The sequence below is a fragment of the Vulpes vulpes genome, chromosome 10, assembly GCF_048418805.1.
Source record: "Vulpes vulpes isolate BD-2025 chromosome 10, VulVul3, whole genome shotgun sequence".
Lineage (NCBI taxonomy): Eukaryota > Metazoa > Chordata > Mammalia > Carnivora > Canidae > Vulpes > Vulpes vulpes.
In genome coordinates this window covers 7556829-7576468 of record NC_132789.1, presented here as the reverse complement: position 1 = coordinate 7576468, position 19640 = coordinate 7556829, and the positions used below count along the sequence as shown (strand labels likewise).

General features: G+C 49.7%; 1 protein-coding gene and 1 long non-coding RNA gene across 2 annotated transcripts; one reads left to right on the top strand and one right to left on the bottom strand.

Annotated features, from left to right (window-relative positions):
• Positions 1-1145: 1145 nt before the first annotated feature.
• HPD (4-hydroxyphenylpyruvate dioxygenase) lies at positions 1146-11290 on the bottom strand. Its single transcript, XM_026018887.2, has 14 exons — positions 11087-11290; positions 10946-10972; positions 10088-10150; positions 9652-9756; positions 9026-9068; positions 8754-8836; positions 7716-7805; positions 6248-6351; positions 5515-5592; positions 4810-4972; positions 4606-4677; positions 3059-3181; positions 1503-1619; positions 1146-1409 (listed from the first exon to the last, which is right to left on the bottom strand). The coding sequence occupies exons 1-14, from the start codon at positions 11087-11089 to the stop codon at positions 1299-1301; spliced, it is 1182 nt and encodes a 393-aa protein (XP_025874672.1). The 5' UTR covers positions 11090-11290; the 3' UTR covers positions 1146-1298.
• A 2224-nt stretch (positions 11291-13514) lies between these two features.
• On the top strand, positions 13515-18594 carry LOC140594138 (uncharacterized). Its single transcript, XR_011994633.1, has 2 exons — positions 13515-13707; positions 17816-18594. It is a non-coding gene; the product is annotated as an uncharacterized lncRNA (long non-coding RNA).
• The last annotated feature ends 1046 nt before the right edge of the window (positions 18595-19640 follow it).

Below are 19640 nucleotides of genomic sequence, written 5' to 3'. Positions count from 1 at the left end.
GTGCGATCTAAGGAGGCACCACCACTTGGCACCAGCTGATTCTTGCTCCACAAGAAGCCAGCCCAGAACTGCTTGGTTGTACCAAGAAGAACCAGAATCCTAGAATTTGTATGTGAAATATCCCAACTTTCTGAAATGATGACTCAAATTCATTTAAAACTATACAGACTAAATAAAATACATCTGTGAGCCAGATTTGGCCCATGAGCCACCAGTTTGCAACCTTCTGTGATACAGAATTTCTCTGCTTTGCATAAGCCATGGGAAAACAGAGGAAGGTATTTTTAACTGAGGCTGCCATTGTTCCTCTGGCTTCTCACTGCTGTTCTTTTCATTTCTGAAGTTCATGATCCCAGAAGCCCTGACTTCTATAATCTGCTGGGGGGGGGGGGGAAATCCCCAATTTCCCTATTGTATCAACTTAGAATTTTTCCTTAGACTCAGATCCGTCTGCTCCCAGTTCTGAGCTGACTCACTCGCAGGAAGATCTGACAAGTATCAGAAGCTCCCAATTCCTTTCTCCGGTTTTAAAACGGGAGGGCCGAAGCCTAAGGGCTCAGGTCCCTCCCACCTGCTCTCCTTCTCAGACCAGGAGCCGTGTCCCTAGGTTGCTCAGCAGGCAAGTGCGCCGAAGCCCCTTGGCTGACACTCTCCCCTCTCCAAGGTGGGCGCAGGGCAGCAAACCTGGGGAGAGCTCATCTTTAGCTCTCGTAAAGCCGTCAGAGGGGATGCTGTCAAGGGCGGTTTCACCTCGAGGCTTACTACCCTTCCTGAGTGTGCTCTCCGCAGGCTCTTCCTTGGCTGATTCCCTCACCTCCCTCCCCAAGAGGGGCTTTCTCTCGACCGAAATTTGTAACATCTCCCAGCGGTACCTTTGCACAATCTCCCAATCACCGCTTTACCTTCATAACAGCATTTGCCACTCTGTGAAATGATACTGTCTTCCCCTCTAGACTGTCATCCCTCTGCACCCCTTGGTTCCAGAATTCTCCCTGACCCGCGCGGTCCCACTGAGCACAAAACGCGTGCACCCGGTGCCTCCCCGGCTTCGGTAGGGCTGAGACCAGAACTCGGAGGCGTGCGGCAGCGTTAGGGCCCGGAGCTCCCCCTGCAGGCCAAAGGGCGGCACAAACACCACGTCCCCGCAGAGGACCCGTCGGCTTTATTCGCGAGCGCGGGCGCAGGGAGCGGCCCACCGATGGGGGCGTGGTCCGCGGTGGGTGGGCGGGCTCCAGGCTTGGGGGCGTGGCCCGCCGCACGCCGGTAGGTGGGCGGGGCCTCGGTGTCTCCGCAGGGCCTTACATGCCTGGCATCGTCCCGTTGGTCTCCAAGTCGGTGAGGTTGCCCCGCAGGTCCTGCTCCTCCTCGAAAGCCTTGAACAGTGAGTTGAAGTTGCCGGCTCCAAAGCCCTGGAGGGGGAGAGAGACGAGAGTGAGCGGCGGGCCCCAGAGCCAGCCAGGCTACCTGCCTGCCCTCGGGGGCTGGTTGGGAATTGCTGCTACCTGGTGATTGTGGCGCTGAATGACTTCCAAGAAGAGCGTCGGCCGATCCTGCATGGGCTTGGTGAAGATCTGCAGGAGGTAGCCTTTCTCGTCGTAGTCTACCAGGATTTTCAGCTCCTAGGTAGGTAGGATACAGGAGGCTGGGTTAGGGGGGCAGCTGGTCCACACTCTACTCTGACACGGTGCAGTCTTTAGAAACCCCGTAAGAGCTCCTGCACCTGAAAGCCAAGAAAAGACCCAATTCTCCCGCAGTTCCAGACACCTCCAAGCAGATCCTTAAAGTTCCCATTACCACCTTCCCGCCACAGTCCGCGGCGTGTAAGCCACCATCAAGGTTGTCCTGGATCACCCCAGTAGTCTCTGCACAGGTCCCCCTGCTTCCGGCTTGCCTCCTTACAATCCACCCTCCCCACAAACACCCCAAAAGGGATCTTTTACAAATCAGATCGTATCCTTCCTATTTAAAATCCTCTGGTGGAAATCAGGACCCTCCTATGTTGTTGGTGGAATATGTAAAGTGGTTGCAGCCCCTAGGGAAAACTGGCACTTCCTCAAAAGGTTAAACACAGGGTGGTTACCTGCAACCTGGCAGTTCCACTCCTAGGTATAAACCCAAGAGAATTAAAAACATATGTCCACACAAAAACCTGTATACGAATGACTACAGCAGCATTACTCACAATTATCGCCAAAAAGTGGAAACAACCCAATGTCCATCAACTGATGAGTAGATTAAAAAACTGTGATATACCCACACAGTGGACTATGATTAAGCCATGAAGTGGAAGGAAGTGCTGACATCTGCTACAACCTGGATGAGCCTTGCAAATATGATGCTCAGTGAGAGAAGCCAGACACAAAAGATCCCATAGTGTGTGATTCCATTCATATGACATGTTCAGAATAGGAAAATCTATGGAGACAGAAGATAGATGAATTCTTGCCTAGGGCTGCAGGGAGCCACTGGGAGGTGGCACTGGGTGGTGATGAGGGGTGTGAGGTTTCTTTTTGGGTGCTAAAAATGTTCTAAAATTGAGTTTTAAAAAGATATTTATTTATTTATTCATGAGAGACACACACAGAGAGAGAGAGGCAGAGACACAGGCAGAGGGAGAAGCAGGCTCCATGCAGGGAGCCCGACGTGGGACTCCATCCTAGGCCTCCAGGATCACGCCCTGGGCTGAAGGCGGCGCTAAACCGCTGAGCCACTGGGGCTGCCCTAAAATTGATTCTGATGGTAGCTGCACAACATAGTGAATAGCTAAAAACCATTGAATTGTGCACTTTATTTTTTAAAGATTTTATTTATTTATTTGAGAGAGAAGGAGCAGGGGGAGGGACAGAGGGTGAGGGAGAAGCAGACCTCCTGATGTGGGGCTCTGTCCCTGGACTCGAGGATCATGACCTGAGCTAAAGGCAGATGGATGCTCAAGTGACTGAGCCACCCAGGAGCCCGGAAGTGAGCATTTTAAAAGAGTGCCTTATATGTTATATGCCTTTTGTATCAATAAAGCTGTTAAAAACAACAACAAAAACCACTCCTGCCCTAGCCTCACCTCCAGGACATCAATGCTCTCCTTCACTTGAATCTTGGCCGACTTGAGCTTCTCCCGCAGTTGTTTGTAGTATGTTGATGGAACAGCCAAGAACTCCATGCCTCTGTCTCTCAAGTGGCGAATCTGTCTCAGGGAAGGGTCAAGGTCAGTCTCCTGGCTCCCTGCTCCGCACCCCTAGCCAGGAGGAGGTGGAGTGCCTATCCTAGTTCTCCCTGCCTGCCAGGATGCATCCCCCCCAGACCTCATGCCCTTCCACGCCTGGGGCCTGTAGGCTTGGTTGGTAGAACAGCAATCACTGACATTTATGGAATTCTCATTATGTGTCTGTCTTAAGTACTTCCCATGTATTGCCTCACTATGTCTGTGCAGTAATTTCTTGAGATATCTGGACAATTACTATCCCCATTTCATAGCTAGGGAAACCAAGGCATCAAGAGATTAAATATCTATTTTCAACATAGTTGCGGAGTGATTTTATTTAAAAAGACAAGTCAAATCATGTCACTCCCTTGCTCACCCCATGGTGGTGTCTTGTCTCAGAGTCAGATTGAAAGCCCTCACCATCTGCCTTCACTCCCACGTCCCGACCTCATCTCCTACCCTCTCCCTCACTCATTCTGTTCCAGCAGCACTGATCTCCTTGCTGTGCCTTCAACTCTCCCCTGCCTGCCTGTCACTTCTGCTTGGAGCACTTTTCCTACGTGTCCACATGCTTCCCTCCTTCCATCTCTGCCTTCTCAGATGCCTCCTTCTCCATGTGGCCCTTCACGATGGCCCTATTTAAATGTGCAATATCTTTACCCTCCCTCTCTCATCGCCCTGCTTGGTGCTCCTCCAGAGCACTCACGCCACCTAACACTTGTGTTTTACTTGTTTTGTTTCCTGTATCCATTAGAGCAGAGACTCTTGTCTTGTTGGCTGATGTATCCCAAGTAGCTAAAAGGGTGCTTGGCACATAGTAGGTGCCCACTACACATCCAGTGAGTGGGTGAATGAATGAGTGAAATTGCCAAGGTCGTCCAGTGATTTCTTGGTTAGGCCAGGACGGAGTGGGACAGTCCAGGCTCTTGTCCACTCTGATATCCTGCCACCTCAGGAATAGCCAAGACCCAGATTCTCCAAGGGCTGGTTCCACAGACTCAGCATATTTAACCTGGCTCTAAGGACCTAATCAATCTCCTAGCCTAATATCCTCATTTTCAAGGTGAGGCAACTAAAGCCCAGAGAGGGTGTTGAATCCTCCATGGACACACGGCAAATCACTTGCAGAACTAGGACTAGAATCCAGGCTTCCTCTTACTCTGGCACCTGCTACTTTTAAAGCCAGCAGTGATCTGCAGAGAAACACAACTCTCTGGGGTGGGACTGTGCCTGCACCAGAGTGTTAGGAACCAGTGAGAGATCCTGGTCAGCCACCTGAGCTGGTGGGGGGTGCCTAGGATTGCTACTACCTCCCTGCCTGCCTCCTGCCCCACTCTCCTCCATTTTGCAGATTGGTTCTGGAGCTGAGTTGAAAGGGAAATTAGGGCCAAGAATGGGCTTCTAACCGCTGTGATGATGTCTTGGGTCTTGAGAGCAATGTGCTGGACCCCAGCACCCCCATTATAGTCCACATATTCCTGTGGGAGGGAAACAAGGAAAACATTGTCATTAGCTCCTGTCACCCACATTCTGCTCCCCCAAGAGTCTTCAAAGCTCATCCCTGCTTTCTTCTTCCTAGCCAAACACTCATGGTCCAGGTAAGACCTCACCTGGATCTGGGATTTCTTTTTGCCAGGTGCTGGCTCATTAATGGGCATCTTGATGGACTCCTCATAATTGGCCACCACGATGGAGCGCAGAGAGCTGTATTCTGTGTGCACCTGTGTGTCATCTACAGACCAGAAACGGTGGAACTGCAGATTCTTCAGGTACCTGTGGGATGGCCGTAAGGACACACTGGCTCTGAGTGCCAGCCAGGGACTGGCTCCTTGTCCCTACTTCCACCTTCCAGAATTTGTCCCCTGACTAGTCTCCAGAAAGGAACCCACCACCATCCACATCACACACACTGTAGACTTGTATCTTTATTATTACAATTTTCCTTCAGGTGGAAGGGAAGTGTCTTATAACAAGACCTTTGTGGTTTGGCAATGGTCCAACAGATAGAAGTGCTTTGAGAAGGGCACATGCTTCTCATTTGCAAAAGGGTGCTATCTGGGGTAGTGACAGGCTTCTTCCAGGTCTCCCTGGACTGTGACACCCTCTGTGCCAAGCTTCCCCAAGGGTCCTCAGAAGGAGGACTTGTGGATCACCTTAAGCCTGAAAGCCTCTGGTCTCCAGGAAACAGATGACTCAAGTGACATCAGGGTAAGCTGCTGAGGGCTTGTGCTCCATTTCCCACTCTGGTGTCTAGAGACAAGAATTGGGGAGTGGGCCTGTCTCCTTTACAGCAAGGGGTTGGGCCAGGGACTCACCACTCTGAGGCGGACACCATCTCCTGATCAGGCTGGTTTCCCACGATGTGGTCAATAATCTCAAGACTGCAGCTGGGCCTAGCGGTAGGGTGGGAAGCTGTTAGGAGATGAGGACAGGCTACATCCTAAATCTTCACCTCCCCGCAGTGACAGCTCACTGTGACATGACACACACTAGACGGACGTCGTTGCTGTCAACTTGCACGCTATTACTAGCCCCATTTTACAGATGGGAAACTGAGGCAGAGAGAAATAAAGTCACTCTGAAGGTTAAATAGCTAGAAAATGACAGAGCTATAGGCCACCTGGGTGGCTCAATCAGTTAAGCATCTGCCTTTGACTCAGGTCATAGTCCTGGGTCCTGGGTCCTGGGATTGAGCCCCACATCACATCATTGGGCTCCCTTCTCAGCAGGTAGTCTGCTTCTCCCTCTCCCTCTGCCCCTCCCCCTGCTCAAGTATGCACTGTCTCTCTCAAAGAAATAAATAAAATCTTTAAAAAGATGACAGAGCTGGGGTTTGAGCCCAGGTAGTTGGTTCAAGAGCCTTGGTGCTCAGCCTCTGTGTCGCCTCTTCAAGTCACCCTTGGGGACCCTTAGGAGTTCCTCAGAAGGCTCCCAGATGCTCTGCCCCTCAGAGAAGCCCAGTCTGCATGGAGCATCAGGGCATCACTTTCCACTCTGCACTCAGGACTCTCTATCCCCCTTCCTTTCCCCAGCCCGAGGGGCACTCACAGCTTGGAAAGCAGGGGGTCCACGCATGCTGGGGCTTCGAATCCAGGCAAGAACCGGCCGGTATAGTTCATCTTTTCCACCAGGGTGTGTGTAGTGTCCCCGTACTGTGGGTGGAAAACAGCCTGGCTTGGCCCCTGAACTCCCCTCCCTGCCAAGACTGGGCCACTTTTCTGGTACCCAACACAGTTCCCACCTGGCTCTGACCCTAACTCCTAACTCTCTGTGTGATCTTGGGCAAGTCAATTCCCCTTTCTGAAATGAATTGCAATCTGTCATTTGTTCGGGACTTTCTTTGACAGTTGGCCTGCCTCAGGGGACCAGAATCTCTTGGAGAGTAGGAACACTGTTTTTGCTCATCATGGTGCCCTCAGCACCTGGGGTAGTGCCTGGCTCATTATGCGTGCTCAATAAAAATGTGTCAACTAAGTGAGAATGATGAGGGCTTTGGATCAAATTATATCAAAAGGTTCTGGGGCACCTATTTGGCTCCATCTGTGAAGTGTAAGACTTAATCTTGGGGCTGTGAATTCAAGCCCCATGTTGGGTGTAGAGATTACATAAAAATTGTATCTTAAGGGGTGCCTGGGTGGCTCAGTCAGTTAAGCGACTGGCTCTTGATTTCAGCTCAGGTCATGATCTCAGGGTCGTCAGATCGAGCCCTGTGTTGTACTCTGTGCTCAGCTTAGAGTCTGTTTGAAATTCTCTCTCTGCCAGTCCTGTTGTCCCTCTCCCCATACTCTCTCTGTCTCAATGACTAAATAAATACATAAAAAAATTAAATCTTAAAAAAAATTAAATCTATATAAAAAAGGTTCTTTCAATCATCTTAATGATCTTTAGGTTGTATTTATCTTGAGGAGGTGGGACCTGTGATCGTCTCTGTATGACAAGAGCATAGACTTGGGAATCTTTGCTGGGTGTCTGCAATATACCAAGCACTGTTGTTCTAAATGCTGAATGATCTCATTTGAGCCTTTGGGCCCAACCAATGAACCTGGATCAGTGATGGTTGAAGAAACTGGAGGCACAGAAAGGTTAGGTGGCATGTTGCAGATCACACAGGTGGTCCAGCTGCAGTCCTTGCTCATTTAAATGAATCCCAGAGAGGTGGAGTACTTTGCCCAAAGTCACACAGCCAGAGCAGAGTGGAACTTCCCCAGACCCTATTTGCTCCCTCCTTCAAAGCTCCTGTCCTTGGGTTACATCCCTGTGCTATCATTACCACCTTCCCCCTCCCCTCCATTTGCAGGGGAGGAAGGGAAGCACCCAGCAGGAACTGGAAGCTCCCACCAGCCTCTGCACACTGGCCAAGCCTTACAGACAGTCAGACTTGAAGAAGAATGTCTGTGTTGAGGCACCAGGGGGGGATGGCATTAGGGAGTTGGGGGGGAGAGGGATGGGTGTGGGGCATTCTGGCATCTCAGAGGAGCTAACAGTGGGAGTGGTAGGGGCATCCAAGCAAACTCACCGTCTGCAGCACAGCCAGCTTCACCTTCCCAAACTTATCTTCCTCTATCCAGGGCTCCCGCACGATTTTGGCACCCTGTTCCCGGGCTTTCTACAAAGAAGATGGATCTCAGAGGCAGTAGGTGCTGGACCCTCCCAGAGCCCTGGCTGGCTGCCCCATGGTCCTGCCTCTGCTGTATGGCCCCCTACTTCGTCCTGCCACAGGCTCCTCCAGCTTTCCTAGCCCTGGGCATGAATGACAGCCAGCTTTACTGTTGCCCCTGACACCCATGCCTTGTGCCTGTTTGGCAGATAGGGAAACTGAGGCCCAGGCCCAGAGTTGGGTCCACGCATGAGAGACAAACTAGTTGGGAGGTGGGGGGGTATCCCACCTCTGCTATCTCACTTTGTGACACTTCCCTGCTCCTAGTCCTCATCTTGCCCATCTGTAAACCAGGTGGTTGGATAAGAATAAGAGCTGGCATTGGTTGAGCACCTATGTCAGACCCTCTGCAGGGTGCCTTATATGCCTGGCTCATGCATTTATTTAGTGAAACCTTACTGTATTTCTATGCTTATCACATGTCAGGCAAAGGTGAAGATATTTACCAAACTCCTTCTTCCTCACAGCAGCATTACAGGAAAGGTACTGCTCTTGTCCCCATTCTGTAAGTGGTGAAGTTAAGTCACTTCCCCAAAGTCTCACAGATAGTAAGTTTCAGACCTGGGCAGTGTGCCTCTGGCTTCTATGCTCTGAACCTCTAAGCTGCCTCTTGAATATAGTGTTTGGTTCAGAGTCGTGCTCATGAAATGGTAATTATGATCGCATTTCCTCTGTGTCAGACTTGGTAAGGTAGGTGCTGTGATTGTCCCCATTTTACAGATGTGGAAACTGAGGCTGAGTGAGAGGGCAGGCAGCTAGCAAGGGGCAGGGCATCCCTGGAACCTGGGTGTGCATCACACGAGTGTCTGGGCTTGTCACTCCAACACGGCGGGTCCCCCAGCCCTGACCAACAGGGCTTCCTGTGGCGGACAGAGGGCAGCCCGCGTACACACTCACCTGCACGATGTAGTCACAATCTTCCACCTCAAATGCGATGTCCTTCACTCCATCACCGTGTTTTACCAGGTGGTCACCCATCTCTGTGGCCGGTAGGGGAGGTCATGGCACTGGAGTCACAGCCCCCCTCACTTCTACTGTCAGCCTTTGAGCTCTATCTCCTTCTAGGCTGGGGAATCCTTGCTGAACCAGACATACTCCCTTGTCCCTGACCCTACCCACCATACCGTGTCTTCACTCCCTGGTACCCTGAGCCCCTTGGGCCTCCTCACCTTTGTTCCAGGGGTTGAGGGCAGAGGAGAAGACAAACACAATCTAAGATGTAGAGGAGAAAGGAGGTGTAGCTGGTGGTTCAGGTTAGCACGTGCAGGTGTACCCCAGCCCCTCCTCCCCACCCACCCATGAAGCACCCCAGTGGGGCATTAGGATCACATCACTCCTCCCAGCCAGGAAGGATCCCTTGACTGTGGGTTCCAGCCCCTTCTCTGCCTCAACATCCCCGCTGAGATGAGCTGTTGCTCAGGCTGCCCATGGGAGAGAGCCCCAGGGTTCCTAGGGATCAGGGCATTCCTCAGACTTTCAGGTCTGATGTCTGAGGCCTCTGTTAACTTCTCCGAAACATCTGTGAGGCCAGTGTTGGGCCAGGCTAAGAAGGAGATAAAACGAAGATCCCTAAGATCTGTTGTACAAAGGTGCCAGTGGAGGGGTTGGTGGGGGCTCTCAGCTCATGCTCCCTCAGCCTCACCAGACATCCTGGGAGAAAACCAGGTGGGCCTGGAGAAACAGCCTCCTGTTCCACTTCACTCAAGAGGCACCAGAGCCCTTAGGAGGCTCAGAGATCAGCAGGGGCAGATGAGCTGGCCTCCTGGGCGAGTGGGGTCCTGGGGTGGGGACTCACCTTGCCTTGCTTGATCACGTGGCTGACTACCTCCCGGGAACCCGTCTCCAGGCCCTTGTAGGCTAGTGGTTCAAAGCCCATCTTGTTGCAGTAGAATGATGCAGCCTGAATCACAGAGTTGCAACCGGGTTTCCAAGGAGCCAGCCTGGGCATCCCTTGCCCTCAGCTAAGGGCCTCTGGTCCCCCTCAGCCTGTCTGCCCCATTGCCCCAGGTACAGAGTCCATCCTGGGAGGAAAGGCCGCTCCCTGGCCCATTCTGACGTCAGATTAAGTTTCCTGCTGGGGTCTGAGGGCCTGATTGTGTAATTAGTATCTAAAGACTGTTTTTCCTGGGATGGTCCCAACACTGGCTCTGATCCTCCCCACACAGGGGCCAATCACAGGCCCAGCTGGAGGCCCGCCTTCTCCTACTCTGATACCTGGCCCCGGCTTTTACCTGCTTGGCATTTCCAACCCAGAAGGTCACGGAGTGGAAGTGGAGAAATCGGCCTCTCTCGGGCTGCAAGAAGAGAGAAGGGGAGAGGCTGTCTCTGGATGTGGGCCTAGAAAAGTGTAGATGGAGAGGTGTCCCCTAACAACTTTCCTTGTCGCAGCCTCAATTCCAAAACTGAGAAGCCAAACACCCTGCAGCCTTGTCAAGCCTCAAAAGATGTTTCTCATGTAGAAACCAAGCCCCTGGGTGTTTGGGATTGGAAAGCCCCCTTAGGAGGCATGCCCAGATTTCATAGAGGGGAACTGCTATATGGTACAGCAACACGGATTTAAGTTAGACCTTAGAAAGATCTTCCAGGGGCACCTGGCAGGCTCAGTTAGTAGAGCATGTGACTCTTGATCTTGGGGTCATGAGCTTGAGCCCCACATTGTGAGTAGAGGTTACACATAAAAAAAAATCTAGTGGGACGCCTGGGTGGCTCAGCGGTTGAGTATCTGCCTTTGGCTCAGGGTGTGATCCTGGGTCTGGAGATTGAGTCCCACATCAGGCTCCCTGCAAGGAGCCTGCTTCTCTCCCTCTGCCTATGTCTCTGCCTCTCTCTCTGTGTCTCTCATTAATAAATAAATAAATAAATAATTTTTTAAAAATCTAGAAAGAACTTGTAGACAGGATTAAGAGATTGGCAGGAATTTAAGAAGAGGTAACGTTTTTCTTAGGAGAACCGGGTTGAGTCCAGCTCAATCTCAGGGGAACGAGGGGGTGAGCACAGATGAACCTGAGTGTGACTCTTGGATATCACATACCTATTGAAATTCCTTTTCTACTCTTTGCCCTGACCCCACATTTCCCCCTCCTGCTTACCTTCTTTCCTTTGTCGCTGTAAGTCGTCTAAGGAGAAAGAAAAGGACAGTAAGACTTGGAAGCTCAGACATAAGGCACTTTGGAAGTTTCACTTCAGATCATCACTGGGGGAGGCTTCCATGGCCCCAAGCAGGCACTTACCATGATTAATCTTGGTCAAACGTCCTCCTCTAAGACTGGGACAAGAGGCCAGTGGAGTGCTGGACAGAAGTATTTAACACAGAGCAGATCCCGCCCCTGGCCTCCTGGCCTTCCTAGGGGTGGGCGGGACCTGATCCAACCATGAAAGCTCCTAGGCTTCGGAGCCTCTGATCCAGCTGCCATCTCAGTGGACAAGGTGATGTTGTCACCAGAGCAGGGGAGGGACTCTCCCAGGCTTGCTAGCCAGTGAGGTAGAGCCAAGGCAAAGAGCCAAGGGCACACTCCAGGACCCCAAGTTGGGACTGTGATCTCTGCTCTCCAGAATTCAAAGCTCAGAAATCAAGGCCACACAGAGTGCAGTAGTGGCTGTAGAATTGTTGTTTAGGGAGAATTTGAGAGGGAATTAGGGACTGGTCTTGAAGCCCTGTTTGAAGAGTGAGTATGTGGTTTATAATTAGTTAAAAGGGTCCTACTCCATAGTGGTTAGAGGTATGGGTTGGGGGTTTGAATCCTGGGCCTGCCATATACTATGTGACTGGGGAAAGTCATGGAACCCCCCTGAGCCTCAGTTTCCCCTTGTGTAAAATGGAAGCAATAATAGTATGGTTGGGATTAAGTGAGATAAAACATAAGTCTTTGGAATAGAGACTGGCACACAGGAAGATCTCTGCTAATGTTGGTTATGATTACTTATGTTTCTTTAGGGCTTTGGGCAGCTGATAGAGAATAGGGGACCTTGGTGTTGTCAGACTGAGTAATGGGAAAGAGGTTATGGCCCTGCCCTCTGTGCCAGGTTCTCAGTATCTGCAGAGTGGTAGAAGGTAGAGCAGAAGGCTCCGAGAGGAACGCCAGGGCTCTCCCGGAAACCCCACACCCGAGTCCTCAGGTTTCACATTCCTAAATGATGGAATAGTGGGGTGCCTGGGTGGTTCAGTCAGTTAAGTGTCTGCCTTTGGCTCAGGTCATGATCCCAGAGTCCTGGGATGGAGTCCTGTGTCAGCTCCCTGCTCAAGGAGGAGTCTGCTTCTTCCTCTCTACCCCTCCCCCTGCCGGTGCGCTCTCTCTCTCACACTCTCTCAAATAAATAAATAAAATCTTATAAAAAGAAAGATGGAATGGTGACTGCTGGCCAGCCATGGCATTCGCCTGAGGGTTCCAGGACAGCCCCCTGCCTCTTGCTCCACCCCAAGTCCCCAGAAACTCTGTTGCTGACCCATCCTGCCCTCTTTCCAGGGAACTGACTTTCTGACTATCGTCATTGCCTGGAAACTTTTTCCAGCCTCTGATGCTTACAGTCTTGACCCACGACTGTGTTATGTATGACCTCTACCCTCTTGCATCACTTGGGCTCCCAAAATGTCCTGCACTGGCCTTTTTTTTTTTTTTTTTTTAATATGGAAAAACAGATCAGCGTGTCTAGGAGTGACTTCAAGGATCATTTGGTCCAACATTCCCACATTTCAGATGAGAAAAAGTAACAAAGAGCAAGAAAGTGCCTGAGGCCACTCTCTTCTTCCCTTCTGTCTTTCCTCTCCTGCCTTTCCCTCCCTGCCAGGGAGCAGAGAGGGACTTGTGCCAGGGAGGAGGCTCCTGCTTCCCACCTCCCACAGCAAACCCTGCCAGGCCTCCTGAGCTGCTCTCAAGTTGCCGTCTTCCCCAGGGAGCCCTGTCAGCAGTCCCAGCCACAGGTCTGAGGTTCAGCTAAGCCCTGCCGTGCAACCCTGGAGGATGGGCTCAGGACAGTTAGAGAACTTTCCCAGGCCATGTAGTTAGCAAGAGGCATAGTAGAGCTGGGTTGTGAACCAGGTTATTCTGACTCCACAACCCACGCTTCTAATTGCCACACTGCCTTCCATGCACGTAGATGTTCGTGTTCCCACTGGACGGATGGGGAGACTAATGCCCAGGGAAGGGAATGTATATGTGTCCGCAAGGTTGCAGAGCTGATACAAATAGAGACCCAGACTCTGGCCTATTTGCTTTTGAAGTTGGATCTCGCTCCACCAGTCCAGACAACTTCTCCCAGCTTCTCTCTTCTGTTTTCTGGGCAAGTCTGGAAGCTGGCAAGGTGTCCCCCCTCCTTATTCTGCCCCTCCTGGGGGTGCCTTGCCAGCCTGCCCTCAATGTCCACCTCAGCCCCCGGTGTCAAGGTTTCCAATTGAGAAAACCAGTGTGAAGGTAGCCCAGAGTGGAGCTCGCAGGCCAGAAGCTTCCACCAGTGGAGAAGGGCTCTGTGCAGCCTACTCAGCCTCCCAGGTGAGAAGGAACATGCCGTCCCCTTGTTCCCAGGGGCCAACTTGAACCTCCCTCCTGGAGCCTGGCCTGGCTGGTGTCCTAGGCACATAGTCAATGTTTACCAAATCCAGGGAGCAGGTTATCGGCAGCCTCAGAGTGCTGAAGGTGAGTGTCTGGCTCAGCTGGCCAGGCTGGCGGCTTTGTCCTGCCCTCTGGACTTTGCTTCCAGAAACACTGAGGATCTCAGGCACACTCTGGATATACTCCTAGGTGCTTCTTATGACGGCAGGCAGAAACCAGGGAGGGAGAACCTGCAGGGCCCCATCTCTGGGGGCCCCCATGTTCCCTCCTAGATTCTCCTTAGGCTGGGCCCGGTAGGATGACAGGTCAGTAGCAGCTGGGTATGGCTGTCTCTGCTCCTTGTTCCTCAGTTACCACCTTCTGTCCAGCCTGAGCAGGGAGCTGGGTTCTAGAGACCTTGCTTCTGGAGCCCTCCCTTCAGATGCACCCCTTGGACTCATCCTCCACTGTGCCCCAGCATGCAGAAAAGAATGAATGCTGCGGGCTGGAGGCTGCTGGTCACAGAAAGGCCTATTTGCAAGGTTGAGCCTTTGTTGGCACTGAGCAACTTGGATTTCAGGAAGGTTCCCAGCATCCCCAGAAATGACAAGAGTGTTTCCTTGTGTGTAAACTATTCCTACAAGCCATGTGCTTTATGTTGAACATGTGCCTTCTTTCTGGGAGTCTGGGATCTGGGTATGTGCTGTGCAAGAGTCTATGTGACCAGCCCCCAGTAAAAACCCTGGTGTCTGAGGCTCAGGCAAATTTCCTTTGTAGACAATATTCCACACACACCCTTGCTGGAGGAAATTAGTGTATCCTATGTGATCCCACCCAGAGAAGACCCTTGGCATCATGTAGCTGGTCTCTTCTGAACTTCAACCATGTGCTTTTCCCTGGGCTAATTTTGCTCTGTGTCCTTTAGCTGTAACACATCTTAGGCATGGCATGAGCATGATCATATGCTGGGTCCTGTGAGTCTTCCTAGCACATTAACGAACATGGGAGTGGGCTTAGGAACCCCTAACACTGTGATGGCAGCAACAGGATTTGCTCAATGGATCCTGACTCACTGACATCCTTTCAAAGAGATGAATATGAGATTCCTAGCTGTGTAAGCACTGGCTAGCTTCTTTCCTTGGAACCATGACAAAGGTGGCATTGGCTCTGAGCCCTTCTCCAAAGCCCTTGCTGAGCACTTGGTACCTGTGCAGGGAACATGGGGCAGGGGGCCCTGCATGACATTCTGGAATGGTCAGCCAAGCTTTGGTGCCTGGGTGGCTGTGCAGTTACCCATGGTGCATGGCAGTAGCTTGAGCTGCAGATGAAGATGTTGTAAGAAGTAAAATTACTTCTGGGATTTGACACTCAATAGATGGTACCACATGAGAGTTGAGGAGCTGGATCCCTTTGCCTCTTTTGGCTGCATTGGCAGGGAGAGGGGGGTGCCTGAGTGGCTCAGTCATTTGAGTGTCTGAGTTATTTGAATGTCTGACTCTTGGTTTCAGCTCAGGTCACAATCTTGGGGTCAGGAGATTGAGCCCAGCATGGGGTTCTGTGCTCAGTGGGGAATGTGCTTGAGATTCTCTCTTCCCCTCTCTCTGCCCCTCCACCTGCTCATGTTCTCTCTCTCTCTCTCTCTCTCTAATAAATCTTTAAAAAGTATTACATTGGGGGTGGGGGAAATCTCAGTGGGAGTGCTGCTTTTGATTTTTGTTTTATCCTCAAGGCAAGAGGAGAAAGAGCCCAAACATTTCCAATGGTGGGCTTTGGTTGGACCCCAAATGTCAAAAGTTTGTATTATTCTTTCCTCCAAATGGGAGTGAAAATGTTAAATCAGTTCTCAGACCTGGAGCAACGCTTTAGACAAATCAGAGGGGAAAGAGAAGGTGTAGGTGGGGTAGTCCAGCTACTGCTGGCCCCACCCCCACTCCACAGATGCTGAATTTACTGCTAGGAGTTTAAGTAAATTTGCAATGAAAATAAAGGAGAAGGAATTTTTTTTAAAGATTTATTTATTTATTTATTTATTTATTTATTTATTTATTTATTTATTCATGACAGACAGAGAGAGAGAGAGGCACAGACACAGGCAGAGGGCGAAGCAGGCTCCAGGCAGAAAGCCCGATGTGGGACTCGATCCCGGGTTTCCAGGGTCACACCCCAGGCCGAAGGAGATGCTAAACCGCTGGGCCACCAGGGCTGCTCAAGGAGAAGGAATTTTTAAAAAATATTTTTTAATTGAAGTTCGATTTGCCAACATATAGTATAACACCCAGTGCTCATCCCGTCAAGCGCCCTCCTCAGTGCCTGTCACCCAGTTACCCCATCCCCCCGCCTGCCTCCCTTCCACTACCCCTTGTTCATTTCCCAGAGTTAGGAGTCTCTCATGTTTTATCACCCTTTCTAATTTTTCACTTTTCACACTCATTTTCCCTCCTTTCTCCTATAATCCCGTTCACTATTTCTTATATTCCCCATATGAGTGAAACCATATAATGTTTGTCCTTCTCCAATTGACTTACTTCACTCAGCATAATACCCTCCAGTTCCATCCATGCTGAAGCAAATGGTGGGTATTCATCGTTTCTAATGGCTGAGGAATATTCCATTGTATATATAGACCACATCTTCTTTATCCATTTATGTGTCGATGGACACCGAGGCTCCTTCCACAGTTTGGCTATTGTAGACATTGCTGCTATAAACATTGGGGGTGCAGGTGTCCTGCCATTTCAATGCATCTGTATCTTTGGGGTAAATCCCCAGTAGTGCAATTGCTGGGTCATAGGGCACATCTATTTTTTTTAAATTCAGCAAATGTTTTTTAAAGATTTTATTTATTCATGAGAGACACAGAGAGGCAGGCAGAGACACAGGCAGAGGGAGAAGCAGGCTCTATGCAGGGAGCCCGATGTGGGACTCGATCCTGGGTCTCTAGGATTACGCCTTGGGCCAAAAGCAGATGCTCAACTGCTGAGCCACCCAGGCATCCTGGGCACATCTATTTTTAACTCTTTGAGGAACCTCCACACAGTTTTCCAGAGTGGCTGCACCAGTTCACATTCCCACCAACGGTGCAAGAGGGTTCCCCTTTCTCCGCATCCTCTCCAACATTTGTTGTTTCCTGTCTTGTTAATTTTCCCCATTCTCACTGGTGTGAGGTGGTATCTCATTGTGGTTTTGATTTGTATTTCCCTGATGGCCAGTGATGCAGAGCATTTTCCTACGTGCTTGTTGGCCATGTCCATGTCTTCCTCTGTGAGATTTCTGTTCATGTCTTTTGCCCATTTCATGATTGAATTGTTTGTTTCTTTGGTGTTGAGTTTAATAAGTTCTTTATAGATCTTGGAAACTAGCCCTTTATCTGATAGGTCATTTGCAAATATCTAAGGGGAAGGAATTTTTTTTTTTAAGGAGAAGGAATTTTTAAAATACCTTTGTATTTCATAGCTATTATATTTGGATGTATGGTTAAAATTGATGTAAAGTGTTATATGCCAATAATTTCATAAGTGCCAGAGGGATTGTCCCAATTAGAGAGTCCCTCTGCCCTCCCCACCACACACACACACACACACACACACACAAAAAAAAAAAAAAAAAAAAAAAAAAAAAGAAGGAAAGAAAAAAAAAGTCAATGGGATGTAACTTTCCTGAATTTTGCCATGTGGACAGCTTGGAATTTGAAATCTTTTTTTTTTTTTAAGATTTTATTTATTTATTCATGAGACACACACAGAGAGAGGCAAAGACATAGGCAGAGAGAGAAGCAGGCTCCCTCTGGGAAGCCTGATATGGGACTCGATCCCGGGACCCTGGGATCACGACCTGAGCTGAAGGCAGATGCTTAACCACTGAGCTACCCAGGTACCCCTGGAATTTGAAATCTTTTGAGTGTTGAAAACCAAATAATATTCTGTAACTAATGATTTCTTACTATGATTTTTGCCTTTTGGAGCTTCTGGGGGGAGAAAAAGGTAACTGAGAAGGGGAGGTAATCTCTAAATGGAGATACACTTTTGGGGCTTGAAAAAGCAGGTTTTTAAAGTTGCTAATGAGCTCTTGTGAAATTGCCTGACTGTGAGAAGCATATTTTTGAGGGCATCCACTTTGGCTCTAAGACCGTTATGACAGAAAGGGTTAGGAAAGCTGTCTCACTTGGCTGCAGCAGAAGAAAAGCCAGTGCCTTTTCCCCCTCAGCTTTATTGAGGTGTAACTGACAAATAAAAATAGCCTTTAAAAAGTGCCTATAAAGCTATACAATGTGATGTTTTGAGATCTATCTATCTATCATCTATCTCACCCTGCTGCATGGGGTCCTACTGATCATATATAAATGTTTGCCACAATCAAGCTAATCAGTGTATCCATCAGCATCTTACTTAGTTACATTTCTTTTCACCACTGACTTTTGGAATCCTGAATTCACAGACCCGGGTTGCCCAGCTCCGCCTCCAAGCTGACACCTGCTGCTGTTCCAGCCTCATCACAGCCCTGTGGAGCTAAAATCAGGTGAAATCACTGCACTCGGTGAACTGGGCAGATTTGGGACACCCCTCTGTGGAGCATATGCTGTGAAAGCATTACGGATGCTGCTGGACTGTCTGGTTGTTGGCAGATGTCTGTGATGAAAGGTTTGCTTTCTGATGGCACAAGTTAAAACCCAGCTGCTGATTGGCTATTTCTGGCGCAGACTTGCTGCATTCCTAATTGAGACTCCTGCCCAAAGCAGGAGGTTGGGCGAGGGCATGTCACAAGGACTGTGACCCTCCCACCCACTCCTGACAGATGGGGGACATCTCAGGGCTGTGGATTTTGTATTTGACTTTTTGTTTAGCTCTAATTTCCATCAGTGAACTCATCACCTGACTCTCCTTCCTGGCTTTCTCCTGCACGCACCTTAGTGGGGCTGTCTGCTAAATGCAGCTGTCCCCCCAATAGACATTATCTTTTCTAGGGGACTCATCAGATCCATGCTCAGGGCAAAAGGGGTGGAGAGTCATATAAGTCCATTTTGAACATTTTTGAAAAAAACAGGGTTTTGCCCTATTTCCTGAACCTAAGGAGTCTTCCTGGATAAGTTGCATTAAAATGTTGTGGTTTTTTTCCTGTGAAAATGCTTTTGTCTTTCTTGTGTAGAACCCTTCCAGACAAAGGCCTGGGTGAGGATAGGGAGTGATTGAAAAAGAATTAAAGTTTTAATTACTGAATGGAGCATACTGAATTTTTTAAATATTTATTTATAAGAAAGAAAGAAAGAGAGCACGAGTGGGAGGGGCAGAGGCAGAGGGAGAGAGAATCTCAGAGCAGAGTTCGATCCTAGGACCCCGAGATTGTGACCTGAGCGGAAACCAAGAGTCAGACATTCAACCTTTCACCCAGGTGCCTGATACTGACTTTTTTTTTTTTTTTTTTTAACAACAGCGAAAAACAAAACCTCAGTACTGGGAGGCTCAGAGGAGGAGAGGAGAGAGCATTACTGGTCTCGTTTTTTTCAGAACTGTTCTGGAAGCTTTCCTTTCTTTCTGAAGGAAAGCTCCCCTTGCTCTCTTCCCAAACAGCCCTTTGAATTTGGATTCTAAGTCCAAGACCCACCCTAACAGCAGGGTGAGATCAGGTATTGCACTTCCCACAAACATGTCCAGATGTCCACACAGTTCACCGACGTGCAGAAGCAGTTTGGAACTGATGGCCTCAAGTAGTCCTTCTTAAGCCAAGAACTCAAGGGAATTATTTGGACCACAGTGAGAACCCCAGGATGGGAGGTCCTGTCTAGGGGCCCTGATATCTCAACTTTAACATAAGTACATGCCCTACTGGGGGCAGGGGGCAGGTGCTAACACTGTAAACTCTGTGTTTCCAGGGGAACCACATGTGGCCTCTGGGAATGTACTTCTTGTGTGAGTCCCCTGAATATCATGACATTCATTGCTTGTCAATTCATTGCTTGTCAATGAAGGTGTTCATTGCTTGCCCTAGAAGGTGTTCAGATCAGCTTCAACTTACTGGCCACAGTTGTGTTGGGCTGAATTGTTGATGCCTCTGCTCAGTAAAGAAAGGCTCATACAGAAATGTAAAGAGGAAGCCATTTCCCTTTCTAAGATAAATCTTTTTTTAATGATTTTATTTATTTATTTATTTGAAATAGCACAAGCAGGGGGAAAGGCAGGGAGAGCAGCAGAGGGAGAGGGAGAAACAGGCTCACCCCTGAGCAGGGAGCCTGATGTGGGGCTCGATTCCAGGACCCTGAGATCAT